This window comes from Mandrillus leucophaeus, unplaced genomic scaffold (assembly GCF_000951045.1).
Source record: "Mandrillus leucophaeus isolate KB7577 unplaced genomic scaffold, Mleu.le_1.0 Scaffold394, whole genome shotgun sequence".
Taxonomy (NCBI): Eukaryota; Metazoa; Chordata; class Mammalia; order Primates; family Cercopithecidae; genus Mandrillus; species Mandrillus leucophaeus.
Genome location: NW_012104187.1, coordinates 533,434 through 557,459, shown reverse-complemented (window position 1 = coordinate 557,459; position 24,026 = coordinate 533,434). Strand labels below are relative to the sequence as shown.

General features: G+C 45.1%; 1 protein-coding gene across 4 annotated transcripts in view; it reads left to right on the top strand.

Annotated features, from left to right (window-relative positions):
• Nucleotides 1-24,026, top strand: part of KIAA1217 (KIAA1217 ortholog) — a 914,794-nt gene that overhangs the window by 492,447 nt on the left and 398,321 nt on the right. For 3 of the 4 annotated variants that reach the window (XM_011991311.1, XM_011991312.1, XM_011991310.1), the window contains exon 1: nucleotides 21,051-21,652. The exons of the other annotated variant lie outside the window; for it this stretch is intronic. In XM_011991311.1, coding sequence (XP_011846701.1) covers nucleotides 21,583-21,652 — 70 coding nt within the window. In that variant the 5' untranslated portion in view covers nucleotides 21,051-21,582. Of the gene's footprint in view, nucleotides 1-21,050; nucleotides 21,653-24,026 lie in introns of those variants that run through there. 4 annotated transcript variants of the gene reach the window in all.

The window sequence follows — 24,026 nt, the reverse complement described above, 5'->3', positions numbered from 1 at the left end:
TGGCCAGGTGCAGTGTCTCACACCTGTAATCCCAGCACTTTGGGAGGCCAAGGTGAGTGGATCACCTGAGGTCAGGAGTTCAAGACCAGCCTGACCAACATCGAGAAACCCTATCTCTACTAAAAAAACAAAATTAGCCAGGTATGGTAGCACATGCCTGTAATCCCAGCTACTCAGGAGATTGAGGCAGGAGAATCGCTTGAACCCAGGAAGTGGAGGCTGCAGTGAACCGAGATCACACCATTGCACTCCAGCCTGGGCAACAGGAGTGAAACTCCATCTCAAAAAAAAAAGAAAAAGAAAAGAAAAGAGGCAATAGGCCGGGCGTGGTGGCTGATGCTTGTAATCCCAGCACTTTGAAAGGCCAAGGAGGGCAAATCACTTGAGGTCAGGAGTTCGAGACCAGCCTGGCCAACATGGCAAAACCTCATCTCTACAAAAAATACAAAAATTAGCCAGGCATGGTGGCAGTGCCTGTAATCCCAGCTACTTGGGAGGCTGAGTCAGGAGAATCGCTTAAGCCTGGGAGGCGGAGGTTGTAGTGATCCTACCACTGCACTCCAGCCCTGGTGACAAAGAAAAAAAAAGGAAGAAAGAAAGAAAGAGAGAGAGAGAGAGAGAGAGAAGGCGGCAGTAATTTTATCCAACATCGTAATATCTGTGTTTACTTTTAAAATGTTTATTTGTAGTATTTTAAGTGGCTTAGCTCTTCAATTAATTAACTCCTTTATCCCATCTCCAAACCTCAAATAAAAGTGAAGCCTCAAAAATATAAGCCATAATACTAATGAACTTTCCGATACTTTCTGTCATGCCCTGGGAATTCTCAGGGACAGGGGATCACAGCCAGGGATAAATCACATGTAAAAAAGGGTCCCTCATTTCCATCTTTGAATCTCTAGCCTGTGGCACAGTACGAGGCACACACCTGATTTGGTGATTTTTGTGTGTGGAATTGACCAAAATTGACATTGCAAGCATTCTCTGCAGCGTTCAACAGGCTGCTGCCTATTTCAGTTTATTCTTGGTGTTGTTCTAACTAAAATGGAATCACTCTTCTGTAGGGAAAGAAAGATGGAGGTTGGGCCTTAAAGAATCAAGTGTAATGTGTTTGTCCTTTTTCAGGAGTCAGGTATTGAAATCATCTTGGTTAGTTCATTGCTCCCAACATGAAGGAGACCGGACACTTTCCTCAAGCCTCACGTCTGTGGGCTTGATGACTGGCCAGTCAAAGCTTCATATTCCTCACCTGGAATATGGGGATGATGGCAATACCAGCCTCATCAGGTCGTTGGGAGGAATAAATGATGCCACCAATGAAAGTGCTTGCTGACATAAAGTGTATACTCATTCATGATAGCTGTTGCTACTATTAAGTGGTTGGCCGAAGGGGCAGAGAGATCACAGGGTGACCGCAAATCATTTTGGCCAAAAATACTTTGAAAATATGCCCCTGAAACTGGGGAGCAATTCTAGACAATAATTGATTGCCTTGGTATAGAACTCTACAATTCCCAAAATTAATATAATAATTTTAAATATTTTTCTATCCCTTATCTTCCTCCCAAACACACATGTGCACACACTTTTACCCAAGTAGAGGAGAAAGAGTAATACCTTTTTCTCACCCATCACAAGGATCATGGCTGCCACCCTATAACAAAAGACAGATTACCAAGAGAAAAGCATACAAACTGATTCAATATCAGTTTTATATGACACAGGAGCCTTCGGAAATGGGAATCCAAAGACCTAGGGAAGACTGTGTGTTTTTATGGTAGGTTGGATGAAGAATGGACAGTCTCGTACAAGTATGATTGGAGGCTGGATGCAGTGGTTCACTCCTGTAATCCCAACACTTTGGGAGGCCAAGGTGAGAGGATTGCTTGAGGCCAGGAGTTTGAGACCAGCCTGGGCAGCCGAGTGAGACCCCATCTATACAACATGAAAAATTTAAAAATTAGCTGGTTATAGTGGTGCATGACTATAGTCCCAGATACTCGGGAGGCTGTGGCAGGAAGATTGATTGAGCCAAGGTGTTCAAGGCCGCGGTGAGCTATGATCATACCACCGCACTCCAGCCTGGGTGACAGAGTCAGACTGTCTCTATTTAAAAAAAAAAAAAAAAAAAAAAGTATGATTGGACATACAAAGGGTATGATCTAATGGTAATAAACTGGGGGGAAACCTGTTTGTTCAGATTCTTCTTGACCTCTCTTTGTGGCATTCCTTCCCTCTGGGTATAAGGCAAGATACCTGTCACTTAGGAATCTTATGGCCTGTTTTCAGGAGAGGTCGGTCAGAGAATTCGTTTATGGCTGGTTCTTAAACAGAAAGACTGGGGAAAGTCAAAGCTAGTGACCCGCAAGGTACCATATTTTGGGGCAACATGTTTTGCACCCCAATGCCCAGAAATAGTAAAACAGCAAGCAGGAGGAGGTTTTACCTACAGGTCCCATGTGGTAGCCATTTCTCCTCCTTACTTTGAAAGACTGAACTTCCCCAAACAGCTTATTGTATATGAGGGCTGAACCCGAGCCTCCCTTGACTCAGAGCTCACCGTATGGTAGAATGGTCAGCAGCCGTAAATTCCCGTGGGCTTTAGAAGTTAGGGCTTTCCCATAGCAGGATTGCCCTGGTTGACAAACACAAGGAATCCAGAAGTTTCTCCTACCCACAGATTCCCCCAAATTTCCTGGGAGAACCCAGTGCTATCTAGGAGTTCCAGAATTAGAATGAGCCACAGAGGATATCCTGTTTAAGGGAAAGCAGGCTGCTGACCAGTTATTTTCTTAACACCTTTCCATCCTTTGGCACCTACTCCAGGAAATGCCAGCCAGAGCTCTCCAATTAGCTACCATATGGATAGAGTCTATAAGAAGAAAATGTGTAATCCATATCAGTTAAGTGCTCTGAAGAGCAGATGATTCCATGGAGAGAAAGGGATAACCAGGACATGGGTTTGTCATGCTTTAAAAAAAATGATCAGAGGCGGGGCTCGGTGGCTCACACTTGTAATCTCAGCACTTTGGGAGGCCAAGGCGGGCGAATCGTTTGAGCCCAGGAGTTCAAGACCAGCCTGGTCAACATGATGCAACCCCATCTCTATACAAAATACAGAAATTAGCTGGGCAAGGTGGTACACACCTATGGTACCGAGTACTTGGGAGGCTATGGTAGGAGGATGGCTTGAGCCCAGAAGGTTGAGGCTGCAGTGAACCGAGACTGCGGCACTGCACTCCATTCTGGGTGATAGAGTAAGACTCTGTCTCAAAAAATAATAAAAACCAAAAGATCAGTCATCTTGTACCACAAAGTCTAATTTTTTTATAACGTAGTTTTACTCTATTTAATGTGATTTAAAGACCTGCATTTCTGACTTTTAATCTGGTCAGGAATAAGAAACAGTTAACAGGCACAACAGGAAAGTTCTCCATTCAGGAGAGTTATGTAAGGTTTGGAAATACCTGCAAAAATCAGACATACTATTTGATAGTACAATAGGGTGACTATAGACAACAATAACTTAATTGTACATTTGTGTAACTGCATTGTTTGTAACACAAAGGATAAATAGTGCCCCCTTCTCCGTGATGTGATTATTTCACACTGCATGCCTATATCAAAACATCTCACGTACCCCACAAATATATATATACCTATTCTGTACCCACAAAAGTTAAAATTTTTTAAATTAAAAAAATATATATATTGCAAAAGCTACCAGAAGAGGATCAAGACTGGAGGCATTGAAACTGTAGTGGGGAAAAGATTTCATTGCCAGCTTCATGGTTGAGACATGTGTAACAAAAGACTTATTAGCAAGAGAAAAGTATACAAATTTACTTTTTATTTTTTATTTATTTTTTATTTTTTTTGAGACGGAGTCTCCCTATGTTGCCCAGGCTGGAGTGCAATGGCGCAAGCTCAACTCACTGCAACCTCCACCTCCCCAATTCAAGCAATTCTCATGCCTCAGCTTCCCTAGTAGCTGAGACTACAGGTGTGTGCCACCACACCCGGCTAATTCTTGTATTTTTAGTAGAGACAGAGTTTTGCCATGTTGGTCGGGAACCCCTGACCTCAAGTGATCCCCCTCCTTGGCCTCCTCAAGTGTTGGGATTACAGGCATGAGCTCCTGCTCCCAACCACAAATTTACTTAATGTAAATTTGGGTTGACACAAGAGCCTTTGGAAAGGAAGACCCAAAGAAAGAGGTGAATGTATGTATGTTTATGCATAAGTCTGATGAAGAGCAGAACAGTCATGCAGAAGTATGACTGGAAGATGAAAGAAGTGATCTAATGGTAATGAACTTGGGGGCTCAGCCAGGACTCTTTGTTTAGATTCTTCTCTATGTCCCTGTGCCTTCAGAGACAAGGATGCTCCTTTCTTCCAGGTACAGGGAAGGCATCTCTCACATGAGAGTCTTTGCCACCTGCTTCAGTGGGGAAGGATAAGGGGAAGGTGAAAGAGACCTTCCTGCTTCTGCTATTTTCTCAATGCCAAGGTATCATATTTAGGGGGTAGTGTGCTCTGGACCCCATCAAAGCAATCACTGCGACCTTATTTTCCAGTGTCAACCCCATAAGGTTAAATTCATCACATCCCATTTGTTCATGGCCCAGGCTTCTAAGAGAAGCACATTTGGGGCCCAGAGATGGCCCTCCAACCTCAGTTAGAGGTCACGCCCTGACCAGGACTCTTGAGGTCCCTCAGGGGCTGCAGAAATGCACAGGACCCAATTAATTTACTCTACGTATGTGACCAGAGGTGACGTTTACAATGTCTGGGGTGGTGCTTACAGCAAGACCTTGGGAAGCTTATGTTATTTGGTGTTTCTTTATTTCATTTTTTGAGACAGAATCTCACTCTGTTACCCAGGCTGAAATGCCTGGTAGTGCAATCATAGCTCACTGTGGCCTCAAACTCCTGGGCTCAAGCGATCTTCCTGCCTTAGCCTCCTGAGTAACTGGGACTACAGGCATGTGCCACCACACCCAGTTAATTTTAATTTTAATTTTTTTTTTTTTTTTGGAGAGATGGAGTCTTGGTATGTTGTGCAGGCTGGTCTTAAACTCCTGGGCTCAAGCGATCATCCCATCTCAGCTTCCTGAGTAACTGGGACTACGGGCATGTACCGCCATGCCCAGTTAATTTTTAAATTTTTGGGGGAGGAGATGGGGTCTTACTACGTTGCCTAAGATAGTGTTAAATTCCTGGGCTTGAGCGATCTTCCCACCTTGGCCTCCCGCTCCTGAAGTGCTGGGATAACAGGCACGAGCCACCACACCTAACCTAAGCTTACATTATTAACGGCTAAAAAACTCTAGCTTCTTAAAGTTCCCTCAGTAAAGATACAAATCTTGTAACTCTGATTTTATAGGAGTCCTGCGGAGTTATCTGGAGAGAAAATTTGCTATGAAGCGACAGTCTGATACAAGATATTATACCAGTGTTCAATTTCAATAGCTGCTTCGGAAAGTGTTCCTCTCTGATCCAAATGTAGCCCCGTGTAGACAATGGGGTCTTTGCTGTCCTATCTCTGGCGATCTGTCCTGCTCAGTTATAAACACAGTGTTAGATGTTTCTTCATCTTCCCCACGGTCAGGTCAGATAATACTCGTCTTCCTTTATCTGCAGGCGAGAGCGCTCTAAATTGTTGCTATCTGACCCGAACATGAACGATGGCTTAAATTGTTTCTTCTGGAGGAAATAAATGACTGCCCCATGCAGCACTGTGCTAATCCAGATAACTCCACCTGTGTCAACAGTAAATGAGGAAAGTGCTCAGTTCTTAATATTTGACAATTAGAGCAGATCACAGTACTCAAGGATTTTTTTTTTTTTTTTTTTGGTGTGATCTCCATCTTCAGCGTTTTCTTCACACACACACACACAAAAGCAGTCATGTGCATGTTCATGTACTTTGATTTCTTCATTTGGAGATAATTTAAAATAGGCCAGGTGCAGTAGCTCACACCTGGAATCCCAGCACTTTGGAAGGCCTAGGTGGATGGATCACCTGTGGTCAGGAGTTTGAGACCAGCCTGGCCAACATGGTGAAACCCCATCTCTATTAAAAATATAAAACTTAGCCAGATGTGGTGACACACACCTGTAATGCCATCTACTCAGGAGGCTGAGGCATGAGAATCACTTGAACCTGGGAGGCAGAGGTTGCAGTGAGCTGATATCACACCACTCTACTCCAGCCTGGGTAACAGAGTGAGACTCCATCTAAAAAGGAAACAAAAATTATCTCCAAGGAGCATATAAATAAGTTGCCAAACCTTCTATGAAACTTTTCCCACCAATCTTGGCCTTCATATCCCTCCCCTCCCCTACCTTTCCCCTCCCCTTGTCCCCCCTCCCCTCCACTCCCCTTCCTTCATCCGTTCCTTCCTTCCCCTTGCTATGTTGCCCAGGCAGGCCTCAGACTCCTGGCCTCAAGGGATCCTCCTGCCTTAGCCTCCCAAGTCACTGGGACTGCAGACACTTGCCACTACACCTGACCTCTGGCCTTTATTTTCACTCTGCTGAACTCCCAAACCAGTTGTGTCTACAGCTCACTTTGTCCTTAGCACAGGCAGCCTCTTTTCTTTGTTTTGGGAGTTGTTTTTAGAGACAGAGTCTTGCTCTGTCAACCAGACAAGTTGAATGACATGATCACAGCTCATTGCAGCCATGATCTTCCCATCTCAGCCAGGCTCAAGTGATCCTCCTGCCTCAGCCTCCACAGTAGCATGCACTACCACACACACCCAGCTAATTTCTTTCTTTCTTTTTTTTTTTTTTAAGAGAGAGAGGAGGGTCTCAGTGTGCTCAGTGCGTTAGTCAGGCTGGTCTCTCAAACTCCTGACCTCAAGTGATCCTCCAGCCTTGGCCTCCCAAAGTGCTGGAATTATAGACATGAGCTACAGTCCAGCCTGTCTTTATTTCTATTCTATATGACTGTTCTTTCTCTGTACGAGGATAACAAGTCCCCGGTCTTACCCTCCATGTTCCTTCCAAGTGCTGGAGGTCAAGAGAAGAATGAGGCTGTCTTCCTTCTCTCCTGGTCCCCTCCCTGCCAGGCCACTCTGGGTGGGCTGTATTCTTCTAGGGAAGGCAGACTCCTCCAGGCAGCCCTCCCCTTGACTCTCTCTCCAGGCTGGGGAAGGTGCTTTCTCCTCTTGCTCCTTCAGGCCTAGAAGAGATGAGAGTCCCTGTCCCTGGACTGCAGCATCCCTGGAAGTATTTTCAAAACCCTGTCTAGTGCCATGGAAACACTGCAGTGCCTTTTATTAAGCTTCCTGTATTTCCAGCTTTAAGGTGCCGTGTCTTCTTACTCCAGATCCTGCCCGAGCAAACCATTAGGAATGGCTCAGGAGTATTTCTCCTGGTTCCAGCTGAAGCCCAAATCATCCTTCAATGATGCCTCTCACTCTGCAGGTTGCCCAAGACAAGGAACCCAGAAAACAGGGCTTTTGCGGACAAGGCAGCCATGAACCTGCCCTGTCTCGAAAGTTCTTTGGGGATTAATTGTTTGGATTGGGGATAAGCATTTCTGTTTTAGGACTTCTACCTCCAGAAAAGAACAGAGCGAGGTTGGAATCAGAGGGCAACAGAGCCACTAAGATAATGTGTGAAAATGTTCCCAGGAAAGTCCGAATACAGGAAAATCTGATGACAGGAAGATACTGAATGAGAATTGTTCTCAGCCAGGAAACGAAGTGGCTCCGGGGAGAGCCACTGAGAAGCAAATCTTTTAGGTGACATGTGCTAAGAAAGGGAACTTAGGAAAGGTTTTGCTTTGGTTTTTGTTAGTTTTCACAAAGAACTAGGGCTTTGCTGATTATATCATTTAAAAAATATGTATTGGCTGGGTGCGGTGGCTCACGCCTGTAATCCCAGCACTGTGGGAGGCCGAGGTGGGCGGATTGCCTGAGGTCAGGCATTCGAGAGCAGCTTGGCCAACATGGCAAAACACCTTCTCTACTGAAAACACAAAAATTAGCGAGACATGGTGGTACATGCCTCTAATCCTAGCTACTCAGAAGGCTGAGGCAGGAGAATTGCTTGAACCCGGGAGGTGGAGTGAGCTGAGATCCTACCATTGCACGGCAGTCTGGGTGACAGAGCAAGACTCCATCTCAAAAAAAAAAAAAAAAAGAATAAAAAAGAAGAAAAAAAGATATGTTTTGGCCAGGCAAGGTGGCTCACCTCTGTAATCCCAGCACGTTGGGAGGCTGAAGCAGGAGGATCACTAGAGGCCAGCAGTTTGAGACTATTCTGGGCAGTGCAGCAAGATTCCATGTCTACAGAATTTTTCTTTTAATAATTAGCCAGGTGTGGTGGTGTGCACCTGTAGTTCCAGCTACTGGGAGGCTGAGGCGGGAGGACTGCTTGAACCCAGAAATTCAAGGCTGCAGCAAGGTATGATTGCACCACTGCACTCCAGCCGGGGTGACAGAGTGAGACCCTGTCTCAAAACACACACACACACACACACACACACACACACACACACACAGAGCTCTCGCAAGTTGGAGCATACTTACGTTAAAGACTCTACCTGAGATTTGAATTAATTAGGCATCCTGTATTTTCCCTGGCAACCCCACCCAATGCGCAGTGTCTCTGGTCACAGTGCCTGGAAGGAGCACACTGGGGCGTCACAGCTTCCAGGCAATTGCATAGGAAGCAGCTCAAAGCAGTAATCAATCTTGGGAAATTTTCCTGATTTCTGTTTTCATGTTTAAATTTTTATTAGAAAACAAAAAGCATTGCCAAAGGTGGATGTTTCCAGTTGCTTGGGGATAAAATATTATTATGATTCCTCATTCTTGCTGTACCAAGTATCGGGGATGATTAGGGAGAAGAAATCTGAGAATGCTTTCATTGGAAATTCAGGAAAAACTTTACACCTTGTAGAGGGCAAGGCGGACGTTCCGATGCAGCCTTTTGACTCTCTCGCCCCCTAGTGGCGATATGCCTAAACAGGGGTTTGCGTTCCTACTGGTGACAGTTGCATCCCCTGGGACTTCTCCATTGCACTAACTGTGTAGTAAGTGAAATAACAACAAAACACATAGGAAGATGAAGATCCAGGCATATCTAAGCCCCAAAACCGGTCTGAGCGGTACGTAAAGACAGGGCCGAGGTGCAAATGCTGTGCTGCTCCCTTGTAGCCTCCAGCTATTTTATGGGGATCCTGGGCTAATAGGGGAAAATCTGGCTTCACGTCCCGGGGTTGAATCTGCCCAGAGTTGGTTGCCTTTATTTACATTCATTTACCCAATAAATTTTCCTGGAGTGCCTACTATATGCCAGGCACCGTGCCAGGTGCTAAGCATTACACCTCACATCCTTCACTACGATTTGGAGTTAAACCAAAGAGTTTGCACAGAGTTCTAGAAATTGCACCCAAAGCAAACTGAACACACAACTAGGCACAGGCAGAAATTTTAGAACTGGGAGGGAATCTATATAACCAATGCCCTTTTAGTTAAACTAATATCCCTGCCACATTCTTTCTTTATAACTCATATATACAGGGTTTCAGCATCTTTTTTGATAAATGGTCATTAGACTTCTTGACAACTATTTATAATTCAGCACCCAGTAATCAATCAGAATTGCATATAGTACAAAATTAATGCCATGTGATATGCCTGGAGCCATTTCTGACTTATGAAAGAAAGATGGTGTTGGCAGAATGTTGAATTTTCGTCCCTGTTTCTAGAACGTGCGATGCTGACTTGCTGACATTGAAAGAATGTAGCGACAGAAACCTATTAGAGCAGTGAACTTGTTTTGGAAATAGTTGGGTTGGGCCTATTTGTGGTAGCACTGACCAAAGTCAATCAGTGGAAAGAGTTGAGACAGAATGTTGAAACATAACCTGAGTTTGTTCAGCAGTCTGGAGTATCTCCCAGCTTCCACTACCCTACGTTCCATTTAATTTATACATCCTGCCAATTTTACTTCCTGAGTATTTCTCAAACCTTTGCCTTCTTTTTATCTTTATAATTCCCATAGTTTCAAATCTCACATCTTTTTTCCTAAATTACTATAACAGAAACTGTATTGTAATCTCTTTTCCTGCTTCTCTCAAATCCATTCTCCACACAGATTTATCTCAAACACAAATCTGATCATGTCCTTAGTCTGCTTTTATCTTGTTCATGACTCCGTGGTGCTGGCAGGACACAGTTCAAGCTTTTTGTGCATGAAATGCATGGACCTGACACCTGTCCTGGGGCACAGAATGCGTGGGACGGATACTTGTCCTGCCACGTCCACCATCATTCCATTGTCTTTCCTATCACATCCCTCCTGAGGTCTTCCAGGTGCTCTGAATCGGTCTGTGAGCCTGTTGAGTGAATATCCAAACATATGCATCCACCTCTGTGCTGTGTTGCTTATGAGTTTTCTCCTTGGTAAACCAGGTAACCCTGACGTGACTGAATCCCATTATTCAAAACATGTTATGAGTTTGTGTTGTTTCAAAGAGTCCCATTATCAGTGGGTAATATTTCTGTCAGATTCCAAAGGCTTACTGCCCTTCTCTTTCCCACTGTTCAGCTGCAGAGAATTCTTCAGCTGATTCTCTTTGGTGTTCAGTGTTTCATTAATCGGATTCTGACCTCTACATAGAATGGAACTGTTTGGGATACTGGCTGGGCGTAGTGGTTCACGCCTGCAATCCCAGCATTCTGAGAGGCTGAGGCAGGTGGATCACCTGAGGTCAGGAGTTTGAGGCCAGCCTGGCCAACATGGCAAAACCTCATCTGTCCTAAAAATACAAAAATTAGCCAGGCGTGGTGGTGCAGGCCTATAATCCCAGCTACTTGGAAGGCTGAGGCAGGAGAATCGCTTGAACACACGAGGCGGAGTTTGCAGTGAGCCAAGATCATGCCACTGCACTCCAGCATGGGTGACAGAGCAAGATTCCATCTCAAAAAAGAAAAAAAAAAAGGCATTTACTCAGCACCTATGTGTGCCTAGAGCTGTGGTAGGAACTGGGGATTCAGAGATAATAAAGCTGATCTTATTCCTTGGCAACCTCATAAATCTCATGAGAGAGGCTCACATATAAGCAAAGAAAGTGCGACAAGTGTTCACAAATCTATGGCTTCTCTCATCAATTTCAACATCCTTGGCCTCCTCCACTGGCAAACTAGGGCCTAATCGTTTTTTGAAAAAATGAAAGTGTGAGTGAATGACGAGATGGATGAATTGATCATCTTTAGCCTAAAGCAGTATTCTCCAAACTACTAGGTCTTAGGAGGCAATGTTCAGTATCACATGAACAAGCCAGGTGTGGTGGCTCACACCTGTAATCCCAGCACTATGGGAGGCTGAGGTGGAAAGATCACGTGAGACCAGGAATTCAAGACCAGTTTGGGCAAGTGAGACCCCATTTCTATAAAAAATTTGTAGAAAATTAGCCAGACATGGTGGTGTGCACCTATAGTCTCAAATTCTCAGGAGGCTGAGCTGGATGACCTGAGCCCAGGAGTTTGGAGGAGTTTGGAGCTGCAGTGAGCTGTGATTGCACCACTGCACCCCAGCCTGGGTGACACAGCGAGACCCTTTCTCAAAATAGAAAAGAATTCAGTAAACAAAATATTTTACATTGTTAATAGTTATATATTTACTATACAGGATGTAAGAAAATATGTAACTGTTTTATCAAACCCGTAATTTAACAATAATATAGATGAGAAAAAGCTTAATATTTTAGGCAAGTCGGTATAAAGTTAATACTAATATAAATGGTAAGAATTTGACCCAGTCACCTCTTAAAGACCCCAGCTTTCCACACTGCCACACATTAGTGATTAAATTTCAACATGAGTTGTGGAGGGGACAGACATTCAAACTATAGCCGAAGAGAAATTGTTGATGTTTGGGAAACAAAATAATTTTCACTGTTTCCTTTTCTTCAGGTTTTATTCTTTCCCCAAATTCAGCCTACAGTTGACTGTTTTATGTGCAACCCATGGCAATTTTTAACTACGGCATTGAAACCTTTGAAAAGATAAGACAAGACTGTGTGTGTGTATGTCTATTTTTAAAGATGAGCCAAACTACGTTTATTATTTATTTTATTTTATAAGTGATTCTGTCAACTGACCATGTGAATGTCCTGATTTTCATAGATTATGACCTGTTCAGGTGACAAGAAATAGACGTACTAATAACCTAGTAATCTTGGATTATTATTTATATTTGGAAGTAAGGAAAAACAGGAAATGGCTTTCCCAAGCCTCCTGAGCAACATTTAGGAGACATTTTATATATGTATGTGTGCGCGCGCGCGTGTGTGTGTGTGTGTGTGTGTGTATACATATGGATAACATTTAGAATACAGCAGTAGCGGCATCAGGCTGACAGCAACTCTGGGAAACCCACAGGACACTGTCCTTCCCCCCATGCACCCCTGCCCAGCCTTCAGTGTCTCCATTCCTGCTTCCTTCTCTGCCTCCTGCTGCTACACAGCCTGCTCTGCTGATCTCTCTCTTTCTCCTTTTCTCTCTTTCTTTGGTTTGTGTCACCTCAAGGCTTTTGCTTGCTGTCACTTTTTAAATTTTTTTTAAATTAATTTTTTTTAAGAGATGGGGCCTTACTCTGTTTCCTAGGCTGGAGTGCAGTGAAGCTACCAGCTCACTGCACTCTCGAACTCCTGGGCTTCCGGCTAATTTTCTGAAAATTTTTTGTAAAGACGAGGTCTCACTATGTTGCCTGGGCTGGTCTCAAACTTCTGGGCTGAAGTGATCCTCCCGCCTCAGCCTCCCAAGTAGTTAAGTTTTAAGACTACAGATGTGAGCCACTGTGCCACCAAGCCACCATGCCACTGTGCCACTGTGCCACCTGGCTATGCTTGCTGTCTTTGTGCATCTCAGCTTTCACCTGCCATACTGCCTGCATCTGGGGTGACCAACTCAACCCAGTTTCTCTGGGACTTTTCCGGTTTCAGCACCAAAATTTCCACAACCAGGCAACACCTAAAGTCCTAGGTAAGCCGGGATGTTTAGTCACGCCACCTGTACCCCTTTGCTATACATTTCATATTCGAATTCTATAAAGGAGAAGAGGGGAAATCTGACTGGATCTCTTTGTCCCTTGTCCAGCCCAGGGAGCCTCTGAGCTCTTCTAGCTGAGCCTACTGATTATACCAGTGAGGCTTGGCGGTGACAAAAGGAAGCATTCCTAGCTGATTGTCTCAGAAGGGGCCTGTGAGCAGAGTGAACGTGAGAATATCATCAGGTCCTGCAGTCCACTTTCCACACCAGTTTGTATCAGTGCTGGTGCTGAACGTGTTGGGTGAAGGTATATGCAGACGAGAGGTGTCAGTGGGGGGCAGGCAGAAACAATTTTAAAAATCATTGCACCAGCTGAGTGCCATGGCTCATGCCTGTAATTCTGGCACTTTAGGAGGCTGAGGTGGGTAGATCACTTGAGGTCAGGAGTTCGAGACCAGTCTGGCCAACGTGGCGAAACCCTGTCTCTACAAAAAATACAAAAATTAGCCGGACGTGGTGGCACGCGCCTGTAATCCCAGCTACTTGGGGGGATGAGGCAGGAGAATTGCTTGAACCCAGGAGGCAGAGATTGCACTGAGCCAAGACCCCACGACTGCACTCCAGCCTGGGTGACAGAGCAAAACTCCATCTCAAAAAAAAAAAAAAAAAAAAATCATTGTACCCTTTTTACCTTTATGAACTCAAGCATTACACAAATTAGGCTCCTAATATAGTGTTATAGAAACCCTGGCCCAACCAGTCATTAAGTATTTTATCCCAGTCAATATTGTCCAGTTCAGAGATTGTAAAGTTTGCAAAAGTGGGTGTTTACAAAGCAAAACAATGTCATCTGGGAAATGAAGAATGTTAATCTCTAGCAGCCTTGGGGACAAACACAAAATGCACTACGGTTTAGGGCGGAGAAGCTGAGCCATCAATACTTTCTAAATCCTGGAGGGCTTCCTCTACCTCCCGCATTCCAGCACCCCCTCTACCCACTTGGCTCCAGAAATCAGTCCTTCTCTATTAAAACTGTTTTTCCATCTGCAAGGAACAGAGGTCCCCACCCAGCCCTACCCCACCTCCGCTTCCGCCCCGCCTTCAGTTCTGTGGGCTGAGGTGGGGAGAGAAAAATAAAATCACTGTAAAAATACTTGACTTCTGAAGCACGTGACTGGCTTTCAAGAATTCTATAAACTCGAGGGTGAGGCACTTGAAGAAGTGAGAGGCATGGCTCAGGGCAGACAGGGGCTACTTTGAGCCCTCTGAGTCTCTGGATGCCCCTCCTGAGCACCCCCAACCTCCTGATCACCCCTGATCCTCCTCTCCAGCACCCCATTCCCAACTCTTCCTGGTGTTCTGAGACCCCCGAAGGAGTGCAGGCTGCGCGCAGGCAGGCAGCCCAGCCCCGGGTGCTGGGTGACCCCCTCAGCTCCAGGTGTGGCTGCAGGACTGTCAGCCTCCCGGGGGTGACATGGAAGGGTGAATGCATTTGCACCGCGCCTTTCATTCTGTGGCATCTGTGTCTCTGTTTCTCTTAAAGCCTATGGCCATCACTCACCCGGAGGCTGCGAACTGATGAAAAAGTGGAGCAAAAACAAAACAAAACTAGCTGCATTGTTGAAACAAAGTCAATTTCAGTGTTTATTTGGCAGAGAAGCTAGTAGAGGTGATCAAAGTGATCAAGGCAATTCACTTGTTTCGCTGGCCCTGGGAGGGAAGGTGAGGAGCTCTGAATTCCAAAGGTGGGGGGAGAAGAGAGCAAAGCTCAGGGGAGAGAGCGGTCAGGAATCTCCCTGGGCACAGCCAATCCCTGCCGAGACTCCAAGACACCAGTCACAGCTTTCTCCTTCTCCTGCATCAGGGTGACCTCCAGGCCCTGTTCTCTGAGCCTCCACCCTCCACCCTGGGCTGCACCACTGCCCCCAAGCCTTTATGGGCACCCCTGCCCAAAGGCTATGCTCTGGGTGCACCCTTGCACCCAAGCTCCCCTCAGGCGCTTTCCCCTATCCTAGCAGCTCCACACCTCCTCCGCACCAGCTCTGAGGGTAGTTTCCAGCTTTGGCCTCCTCCTCCAGGAAGCCCTGCGCCCCAGGGAGGTCCCTGGCATCACACTCTTAGCTTACAGACTAGAGGTCTCAGTGACTAGAGCAGGCGCCCAGCTCCCGGCAGAAATTGATAAATATCTATGACGGAACTGCATGCCGCCTTAGGGCTCCTACAGCAATGCCCCCCAGATAATACCAGACCCAATTCTACTGTTGAAAGAAGAGGAATTTTAGAAATAGGTATACCAGGCCAGGTGCAGTGGCTCATGACAGAAATCTCAACACTTCGTGAGGTCAGGGCCGGAGGACTGTTTGAGTCCAGGAGTTCAAGACCAGCTTGGGCAACATAATGAGCCCTAATGTCGCAAAAAATATAAAATTAGCCAGGCATGGTGGAGTGTGCCTGTAGTCCCAGCTACTTGGGAGACTGAGGCTAGAGGATTTATTGAGCCCAAGAGGTTGAAGCAGTGAGCCATGATCATACCCCTGAATCCAGCCTGGGTGGTGGAGTGAGAACTTATCACAAAAAAAAAAAAAAGGAAGAAGAGAGATACCTCCTTTTTTATTCTTCATTTCCATCTAGCAAAATAATAATAATAATGATTGAGGGGTCACCTAGGACAATGGCCTTGGACTTCAGTAGTGAAAAAAGAGGATAAACGATCCTAAGGGTATTCACCAAGTAAAGACTGAACAGGACGCTGGAGATGAGAAAGATGGGCGAGATGAGAGTCAGACATTCGAGAATGCTCCAGGAGTCAGTTTGTTCAGCAACAAAGTGGGGAGATGTTGGTGGGGGTAACAGGGAGAAGTGTACTCCATGATCCCAGTTTTGGCAATTTGATTGGTTTCCCTTCCTTCTTGCTCCCCCTATTCCCCAACCCCCACCTCCACAGGTCACTGTAGCTTTGAGAGACGGCCGGGGAGAAGCTCAAGGACAGAAAATAAGCCAGGAGAGTCTCTTTCCAACAAATACTCTATTGAAAGGGTTGATAATGAGGCACTGTGGGTAAAGCGAGGTAGCAACCCAGGTGCTTGTATCTATAGAAGTTCTCATATTCTCGTGAACTCCACCCTGGCCCTTCAGGAACTCTGTGAAATATGCCATGGTTTCGCTCCCTCTGGGATAAAAGGGGTGAGCAGATACATGTTACAATTTGCACTTAGAAGTTGCCACCTGGAATCCAGACTTTGTCTGCAGTGACCAGAGGGCAGAGCTAAGCAAGACTCTCAAGACGATGTGCTGCGCAGATGCCAGCTCTGACCACAGTGCTGTGCATACGGGGTCTCTGCCGCCCAGCATCTATCTTCCAACTTAAGATAGATAAAAGAACCCATAATAAAAGCCAACATCAATTGGTTCTCTTAAAAAGAAAGCAAACATGCTTAAAGTATTAACACATTGGATCTGTGTGTAGTTTCACATTATATGATCACATGAGGAATTTGTGTGGAGGGGCAAGAGGAGAGTTCCAAGACATCTGATAGGGAGACTTGAGTGTTGGTGGGTAGGGAGGGGCTCTTGGGCACCTCACTTAGTGTCTGGCAGAATCTCCTTGGAGCCACTGGAATTTTAAGGACTTTAACTACGGGAAGATTGGTTACCCTCTGCTCTGGAGAGAATGCTGGAGATATAAATGGTTACCTGGTGAAATTGTTGCTCTTAACACAGAAGGGAAAATTCTGTTTTGATCTATGAGTCATATAGAAATGTATCATACTATGGAATTTGTGAAATTGTTAGTGGGGCTTTGTAATACAGTTCGTGTGAGGCTCACACCTTCACTCTAATTATTGTTTAAGATTAATTATTTTTTAATTATTGTTTAAGATTCTTTTATAGGGTCTTTGTTGGGAAACTCAAACAGTATCATTATGTTCCCCTCACATTTGGAAACCTAAGGCGCCCAGAGGGCTTATCTTGGGATCACACATAGGTGGCCATCTGTACTGGTTTGCCAGGGACAGCCGTGGTTTCTTGTCCAGTTGTAATTATTAATAGTGTCTCCTTTCCCTCTCACAACTGCTGGTTTATGCTAAGTATAAGGTCACCCTAACCACCTGACACATTGCTGTCAAAACTAGGATTGGAGATCCCACATTTCACATGTGCCAGATCATCCATTTAAGCAAATGTTATCCCAGTTGTTAAAAATCCTTTGTTTTTGACTTACAGGGCCTCATACCATAGTAGTCTGTCTTTTAGAAATAGTTAATGTGGAACACATCAAACATGAGGCCTCTGGTTGAAACACTTTTGTTGACTTCTTTGTTTTTCACTTTGTTTTGATTAACTCCCACAGTTATGGCTGCCTTTGAAAAGTACATTTTAAGGACTTCAGCAAGCATTAATTATTTCTTTTGTGTCATGATGTCAAGTCATTTTCAATTATCTGGTTCTTAATAGAATTTAAAGTGAAAAAATATTAAATATGTATCAGGGCAATTCCACTTACTCTTGGTTCTTGCAATGATTTCTCTCTTGAAAAACTTACATAGGCCAGGCACAATGGCTCACGCCTGTAAACCTAGAATGATTACTTTGGGAGGCCGAGGTGGGCGAATTACCTGAGGTCAGGAGTTCGAGACCAGCCTGGCCAACGTGGTGAAACCCCGTCTCTACTAAAAATACAAAAAAAAAAAAAAAAACAGAGCCAGGCATAGTGGCGGGTGCCTGTAATCCCAGCTACTCAGGATGCTGAAGGAGGACAATTGCTTGAACCCAGGAGGCAGAGGTTGCAGTGAGTCGAGATCACGCCATTGCACTACAGCCTGGGCCACAAGAGCAAAACTCCACCTCCAAAAAAAAAAAAAGGGAAAAAAGGCCGGGTGCAGTGACTCACACTTGTAATCCCAGCACTTTGGGAGGCCGAGGTGGGCAGATCACAAGGTCAGGAGATCAAGAACATTCTGGCTAACATGGCGAAACTCCATCTCTATGAAAAATACAAAGAGTTAGCCAGGCATGGTGGCATGTGCCTGTAGTCCCAGCTACTCAGGAGGCTGAGGCAGGAGAATCGCTTGAACCCAGGAGGCAGAGGTTGCAGTGAGCCCAGATCGCACCACTGGGTAACTGAGCAAGGTGCCATCTCAAAAAAAAACAGAGCAAGACACCATCTCAAAAAAAAAAAAAGAAAGAAAGAAAAGAAAAACTTACATAAAGGAAATTGACATGCTTTCCACAACCCTGTAATTGGCCTGCTGAGAAATCGCATGCAATTGTTTACGATTTTTGTGATTAATTCTCTTCATGATGGTTGCCACTTATGTTGCGTTATCAGCACCAATAATGGTCCAGTTCTGTAACAGGTTAGCTATGACTACAAAATCACCATTTGTCTTTACAGCACTCTATTATCTCATCACTTGTCTTTCCTTTTAAATGACATTTGTTTTATGTGGTAGCTCATTTTGAGTCATGAATTGCAACATATGGAACCACTAACCAAGAAATAGTCTTGCACCTTTCCCTGTTAACAGAAATGGAGTTGAAAACTTAGCCTCCTGGTATTATTATTATTCTAGTTCTCTATATGATTGGAGGGAAATCAGATTTCAAGTTCTTGCCGCTTTCCTTATGCCTTTCACAGCAAATTTCAAAGTATAGCAGTAGGCAGATTGCAATGTAATAGCAATTTTTAAGCCCAGAAATTAAATTAAACCAGAAAGAAATACACCTACTTCTAGTTCAAATAGTGTTTCTTCCAGAAAGAAGAACATCTCCACAGTAACAGCGGTGACAATAAGAGTATTTTCATGAAGATCGGAGTTAGCAGGTTTATATAAATTGCAGAATACAGCTACTGTTTTCCAGAGAAACTGACAATCAGTGTTAAATGGTTAGGAAGGTCTCTGTGCTTTGGAGAAAGATGTGGAATAGTCGGTGCAAGGGCTAATAGAGTGCCTTCTCAAATTGTTTTCAGTTCCTCCTCTTAAGGAGGAACGAAAGGCTGGTAAGTAATCCAATAGAAGCTTTTCCCTATAGAATGGTCAGAAAGTTTGATCATTCAAAAGAACATTATTTTACTGTAAATACACGTCTAGATTTCATGGTCCTTAATGATTTATGTTACATGTCTTCCCCCCTAACGCCTTTTTCTCTTGTGCGTATCACAGAGTTTTGCTTCCTGGAATATCAGTGGAGAGGGTAGTCAGCTTGGCCCATATGAGGGAGGGGAGGGTTCTAGCAGCTGGAACGCAAGGTGGACTGACCAAGGGGGTTCCTTGGCCTGCCTGGAAAACGGTAGTTCAGACCTGGTGGGAAACATTCCCCTACTTTTGTCCATCTAGGGATCAACAGAGGCCTTGAAAGACTGCTGTGATACCTTCCAAACAGCCCCCAGGAAATCATAATCAGCATCTGCCAATGGATCTCTTCTGCCTGGGTTGAGCTAGCCAGGAGGTCCCCAGGGCAGGGTATGGTTTGTGGCTGCCAGCTGCCATGGCAGCTCTCTGCTGCCTCCTTCATCCTGGGGTTTTTGCCTCTGTGCTACCAAATGACAGGTAGGAGCTGCTAAGGATGGGCTCTCCGGACACCAAAGCAAGGGGCTTGGGGTCACAACTAAAGGCTGAGGGACATCTGATTTGGGCTGCTGCATCTGCAGTGTTTCTCTCTCTCTCTCTCTCTCATTTTTCTCACGCCATCCTCTCCACTCTTCCTGGCATTAATGCATTAAAGACTAATACACAACAGTGTACAAGAATCAGGATGAACTGGACCTGAAAGGCTGAACATAGGAGGGTCCTCCTTCATGAACATTTTACACCTAAGGAAATAGTAAGTTTAAAACTAGATTCATCTGGCTTTGCCCAGGGGCCACCGGGACAGAAACTGTGTACGATTCATTCCTCCTTAAAGCAAGATTGCCAGGTAATTCTGTTGCAAAGTCATAGAGACCTTAAGTTATCTGCCCTGCAAATCCCACTGCCTCTATTCAGGCTGCCAAGGCACTGGTTTATTTTTCTGAAAGATTCACTGCGTCTTCTTGGATTTCAAGAAAAATCCCGTTAGGAATTGAGGGGCTCTCTTCTTCCCCTCCCGACATGAGTATAACTCACTTCCTGGCATGTCTCCTTTCCTTTTGGCCTACATCCTTTGTCTGTTAGGTGCTTCCACATCCTTATGTCTTAAATGACCAAAATACGTCACCCCCACTGCCAAAACACACAGGTCACTCGAGGTCACAATCTGGAACATAGGCCGGCCATTGTTCTGCACACATTCTTGATTTAAATCAATCTCAAACCTTGCTGGAATGCCCTGTAAACTGGGGCAAGGTATGGTCACCAGACTAAGCATTGTCCTTTTTTAACCTTCCAGTGATGGGGCTGCTACAGGTTACAATATTGCACTCTTCCTCCTAGCTACTGTTACCCTGAGATATCTGAGGTTGCAGAGCTAATGTTGCCTAGATTATTTTGCCATCCTTTTTTTTTTTCCCTCCGGACATCATGCCCCCTATTTTCACTCTCTGGGAACTCTGCCAGTTTTTCAAGGACTGGGTAAAGAACAAAATAAATATTTGTAGGTGGTTTAAAAGGAGAAGAAGTATGTTGGCTGTAACTCTGCCCATCCAAAGAAATGCATTTTCACTGTCTTTCAGATGTTTTGAAGTTGTTAACTGGGAGAGCTTCAGAAGGTTGACTTTACTAGTTTACCTTTCGGATTTGTGATCAAGGGCTGAGTGTGTGAGTGTGAGTGTGTGTGTATTTGTAAGTGTGTTGGGGAAGGGAGGAATCTGAGAAAGTGAGGCAAGTAAGTAGAAACTTTTTTTTAAAAGTCCAGATTGAGTGATTGAAATCGACTGTGTGCAAATGAGGCTAGACCTCTTCATAGATGTTAATCGGGCCCTAAAAAATTAGTGCCGGAAAGTGCTTACTTGCAGTACTCAGCATAGACCCTTTCTTTCAAATTGTTTGGGACTTTTTTTTTTTTTAAGGGAGTTCACTGAAATTTGGGAGGTTCGACGGGTTGCTGTTTCTTAATATGTGGATCACCCGATTTGGGAGGCTCACTCTCCCTCTGAGATTAAAGAGATGAGGGCACTGGCTCCCAGCGAAGGCTCCCGGCCTTAATCATGTGTGAAATGTTTTCCTTCCTGGGCTGCAGAGCCTCGGTGGTTTGCAGCGGTGGAACCAGGCAGGCCGAGCTGTGGGTAGGAGAGGCCGTCACCTGTTGGGGCCTCCCCCCTCGCGCCCAACCCCCGGCATCGCCCTGCCCTGGCAGAGCCCAGCCCCCAGTCCCCGGGGAGCGCGCCTGCGGACGGACGGACAGACGGACGGTCGGACAGACCTAGGGACGGAGGGCCAGGGGTAGGGGAGATCCAAGAGGCCCGGCGCTGGAATGCAGTTTTCTCGGGCGAGGGAGACTTTGCACCGGAGTGGAAAATAGTTTGGGGTGGGGTTTCGCACCGTCCCCTCCTCCCCAGCCCCGGGCCCCCTCCCAGGCGCTTTCTGGGAGCTTTTAGAACTGCGCTCTGAAGTTTCCAGAGAGCAAGGAGCTTTTGCGGCAGGCAGAGACAATGGAAGAAAATGAAAGCCAGAAATGTGAGCCGTGCCTTCCTTACTCAGCAGACAGAAGACAGATGCAGGGTAAGTAACAGACCCATTCAAAGATGGAGTTACAGGGACGCGTGCCCCTTGCCGCTTGCTGCTTTTTATAAACTGCAGCCCTGGGACCTGGCAAAGAAAAAAAAAAAAAAAGGCAAATTCTTGAGATGGTACATTTTCCAAACTGGATAGAGAATAGAGAACTGTGATTTCTTAGGCTTGACTTTATCTCTGGCACGATTTTCTTAAGCAGCAAAAGAGGTGGTGGGGTGATGTCACATTTGTAGCACAGTGAGCCATCAGCATGCGCTGTATCTCTAAGCAATGACAAATAAATCACTAAGCAGCTCCTAATCATTTCCTCCCGGGGCTCCAGCCATGGGAGAAAGGAGCTGTTTTTGTGAAACTGTCTCTAGGACGGCAGCTTCCATTCATTGGTTGGGGGATTCCATGTGGCAGATGCATGCTGGCTGCAAAGTTTGTGCAGTATTTTAGAGTTAAATCACAGAAACCAGGCGTGTTTTATTTTACAGATCCCAGCAGCAGGGGAGGGCTTGAGCATCTGGGTGATAGAACTCTGGATCTTCTTTTATGTTTTAATTCAAAACTTGGGAGTTGTTGGACAATTTTGGTAAATTTTCTCCGGCAGTTTCCCTTTAATTGTGTTTATAATAGACTTGTCTTTTCCGTAGGGAATTTCCAGAAGCTTATGTTGTTCCAAAGAAATTTCGCAGCGGGATTGGGTAGCCAGAGGAGGTCCCTGCTCTCTGGCATCTGGCGCCTGTGATGCCAAGAACTGATTCTATGGAATCCTATAGGCAGCATGTTCATAAACCGCACAGCCCTGGACCGCCCGACCCAGCCTCCCTCAGGTTCATGCAGGGGCCAGTACACAACAAAAAGAAGTGCGGGAGTGCAGTGCTGTGCGTGGGAGTAGGGATTATGCACAGGGGAAAAGGTGTGTGTTTTATGAACATGTAAAAGGGAAGTAGCACATGACTCATCCAAGCTGAAAATGCAAAGCTAAGCCAGACAAGAGAACTTACAATGACAAGAGATAGAAATCCCCCAGTGAAATGTAGAAAACTCGAAGTTTTGTAATGGCTGGAGATTCCCTGAGTCTGAACAGTCATCTGTCGAGGTGTCTGCGTTCGTGCCGCCAAAGCACAGCACCCTCCTTGAGGCCACCGGGGTCAGTGGCATCCAGTGGAAGATAAGGCTGCCTCCTCCCCCTGACTCCCGCAACCCCTCCATTTTCTGGGACAGGATCTTACTGCAGGAATTCAACCTCTGGGCCTGTCCTGAAAGAAATGACCCAGATTCTAGAGGGGCTGTTAGAAAGGGATCCATTTAAGAAATGACTTTCCAACAATCATGGCAATTCAGAGGCTTCAGAGGCTAGGATGGTCAGGCTGAGAGAGCATGCTCCTTTGCTCACTCATTAATTCATTCAGTGAATATTGAGCATCTGTTATGTCGTCGTCACTGTTTTAGCTGCCAGACATCCAGTGGTGAACAAAGCAGACTGAAAATACTTGCCTTCATTGAACTTACAGTGTAAGGACCAAGTTTCAGGGGGTGGGGAGCTGGTGGAGACAGACAATGAACAAATAAATAAAATATATAGCATGTTAGATGGCAGAGTTGCTGAATTTAGCAAATAAAAACACAGGAGGCCCAGCTAAATTTGAATTTCAGGTAAACAGTGAATTTTTTTTAGTGTAAGTATATCCTGTGTCATATTTGGGATATACTTATGCTAAAAATACTAATCCGTTATTTATGTGAAGTGCACATTTAACAGAGCAGTCCTGTATTTTATCTGGCAACCCTATTTGATGGAAATAAGGTTATGGAGAAAAATAAAGCAGGAAAAGGAACAGGGAGTGAAACTAAATAGGATTATTAGAAAGAGCTTCACTGAAGTGATATTTGAGCAAAGATGAGAGAGGTAATAGCAGGAATCTAATGTATTCAAAGAATAACAAGAACATGGGAGAAGGATGGGAGGTAAACAGGTTGAGAGGTCATCCCAGGCCAAATCACCCAGGGCCCATGAAACCATCATAAGGACTAGAGCTTTTATTTTGAAAGAGGTGGGAATCTCCTGGCAGGTGGGACTGCTCTTTTTTTTTTTTTTTTTTAGAGATAGGGTCTCGTTTGTCACCCAGACTGGAGTGCAGTGGTATGATTATAGCTCACTGCAGCCTTGAACTCTTGGACTCAAGCAATCCTCTGGCCTTAGCCTCCAAATAGCTGGGACTACCGGGACATGCCACCATGCGTGGTTTATTTTATCTTATTTTATTTTATTTTATTTTATTTTATTTTATTTTATTTTAGAGAAGGGGTCTTGCTATGTTGCCTAGGTGAGTTACAAAGGGATTTGTCTTTTTAAATGGGGGTAATACTGGGT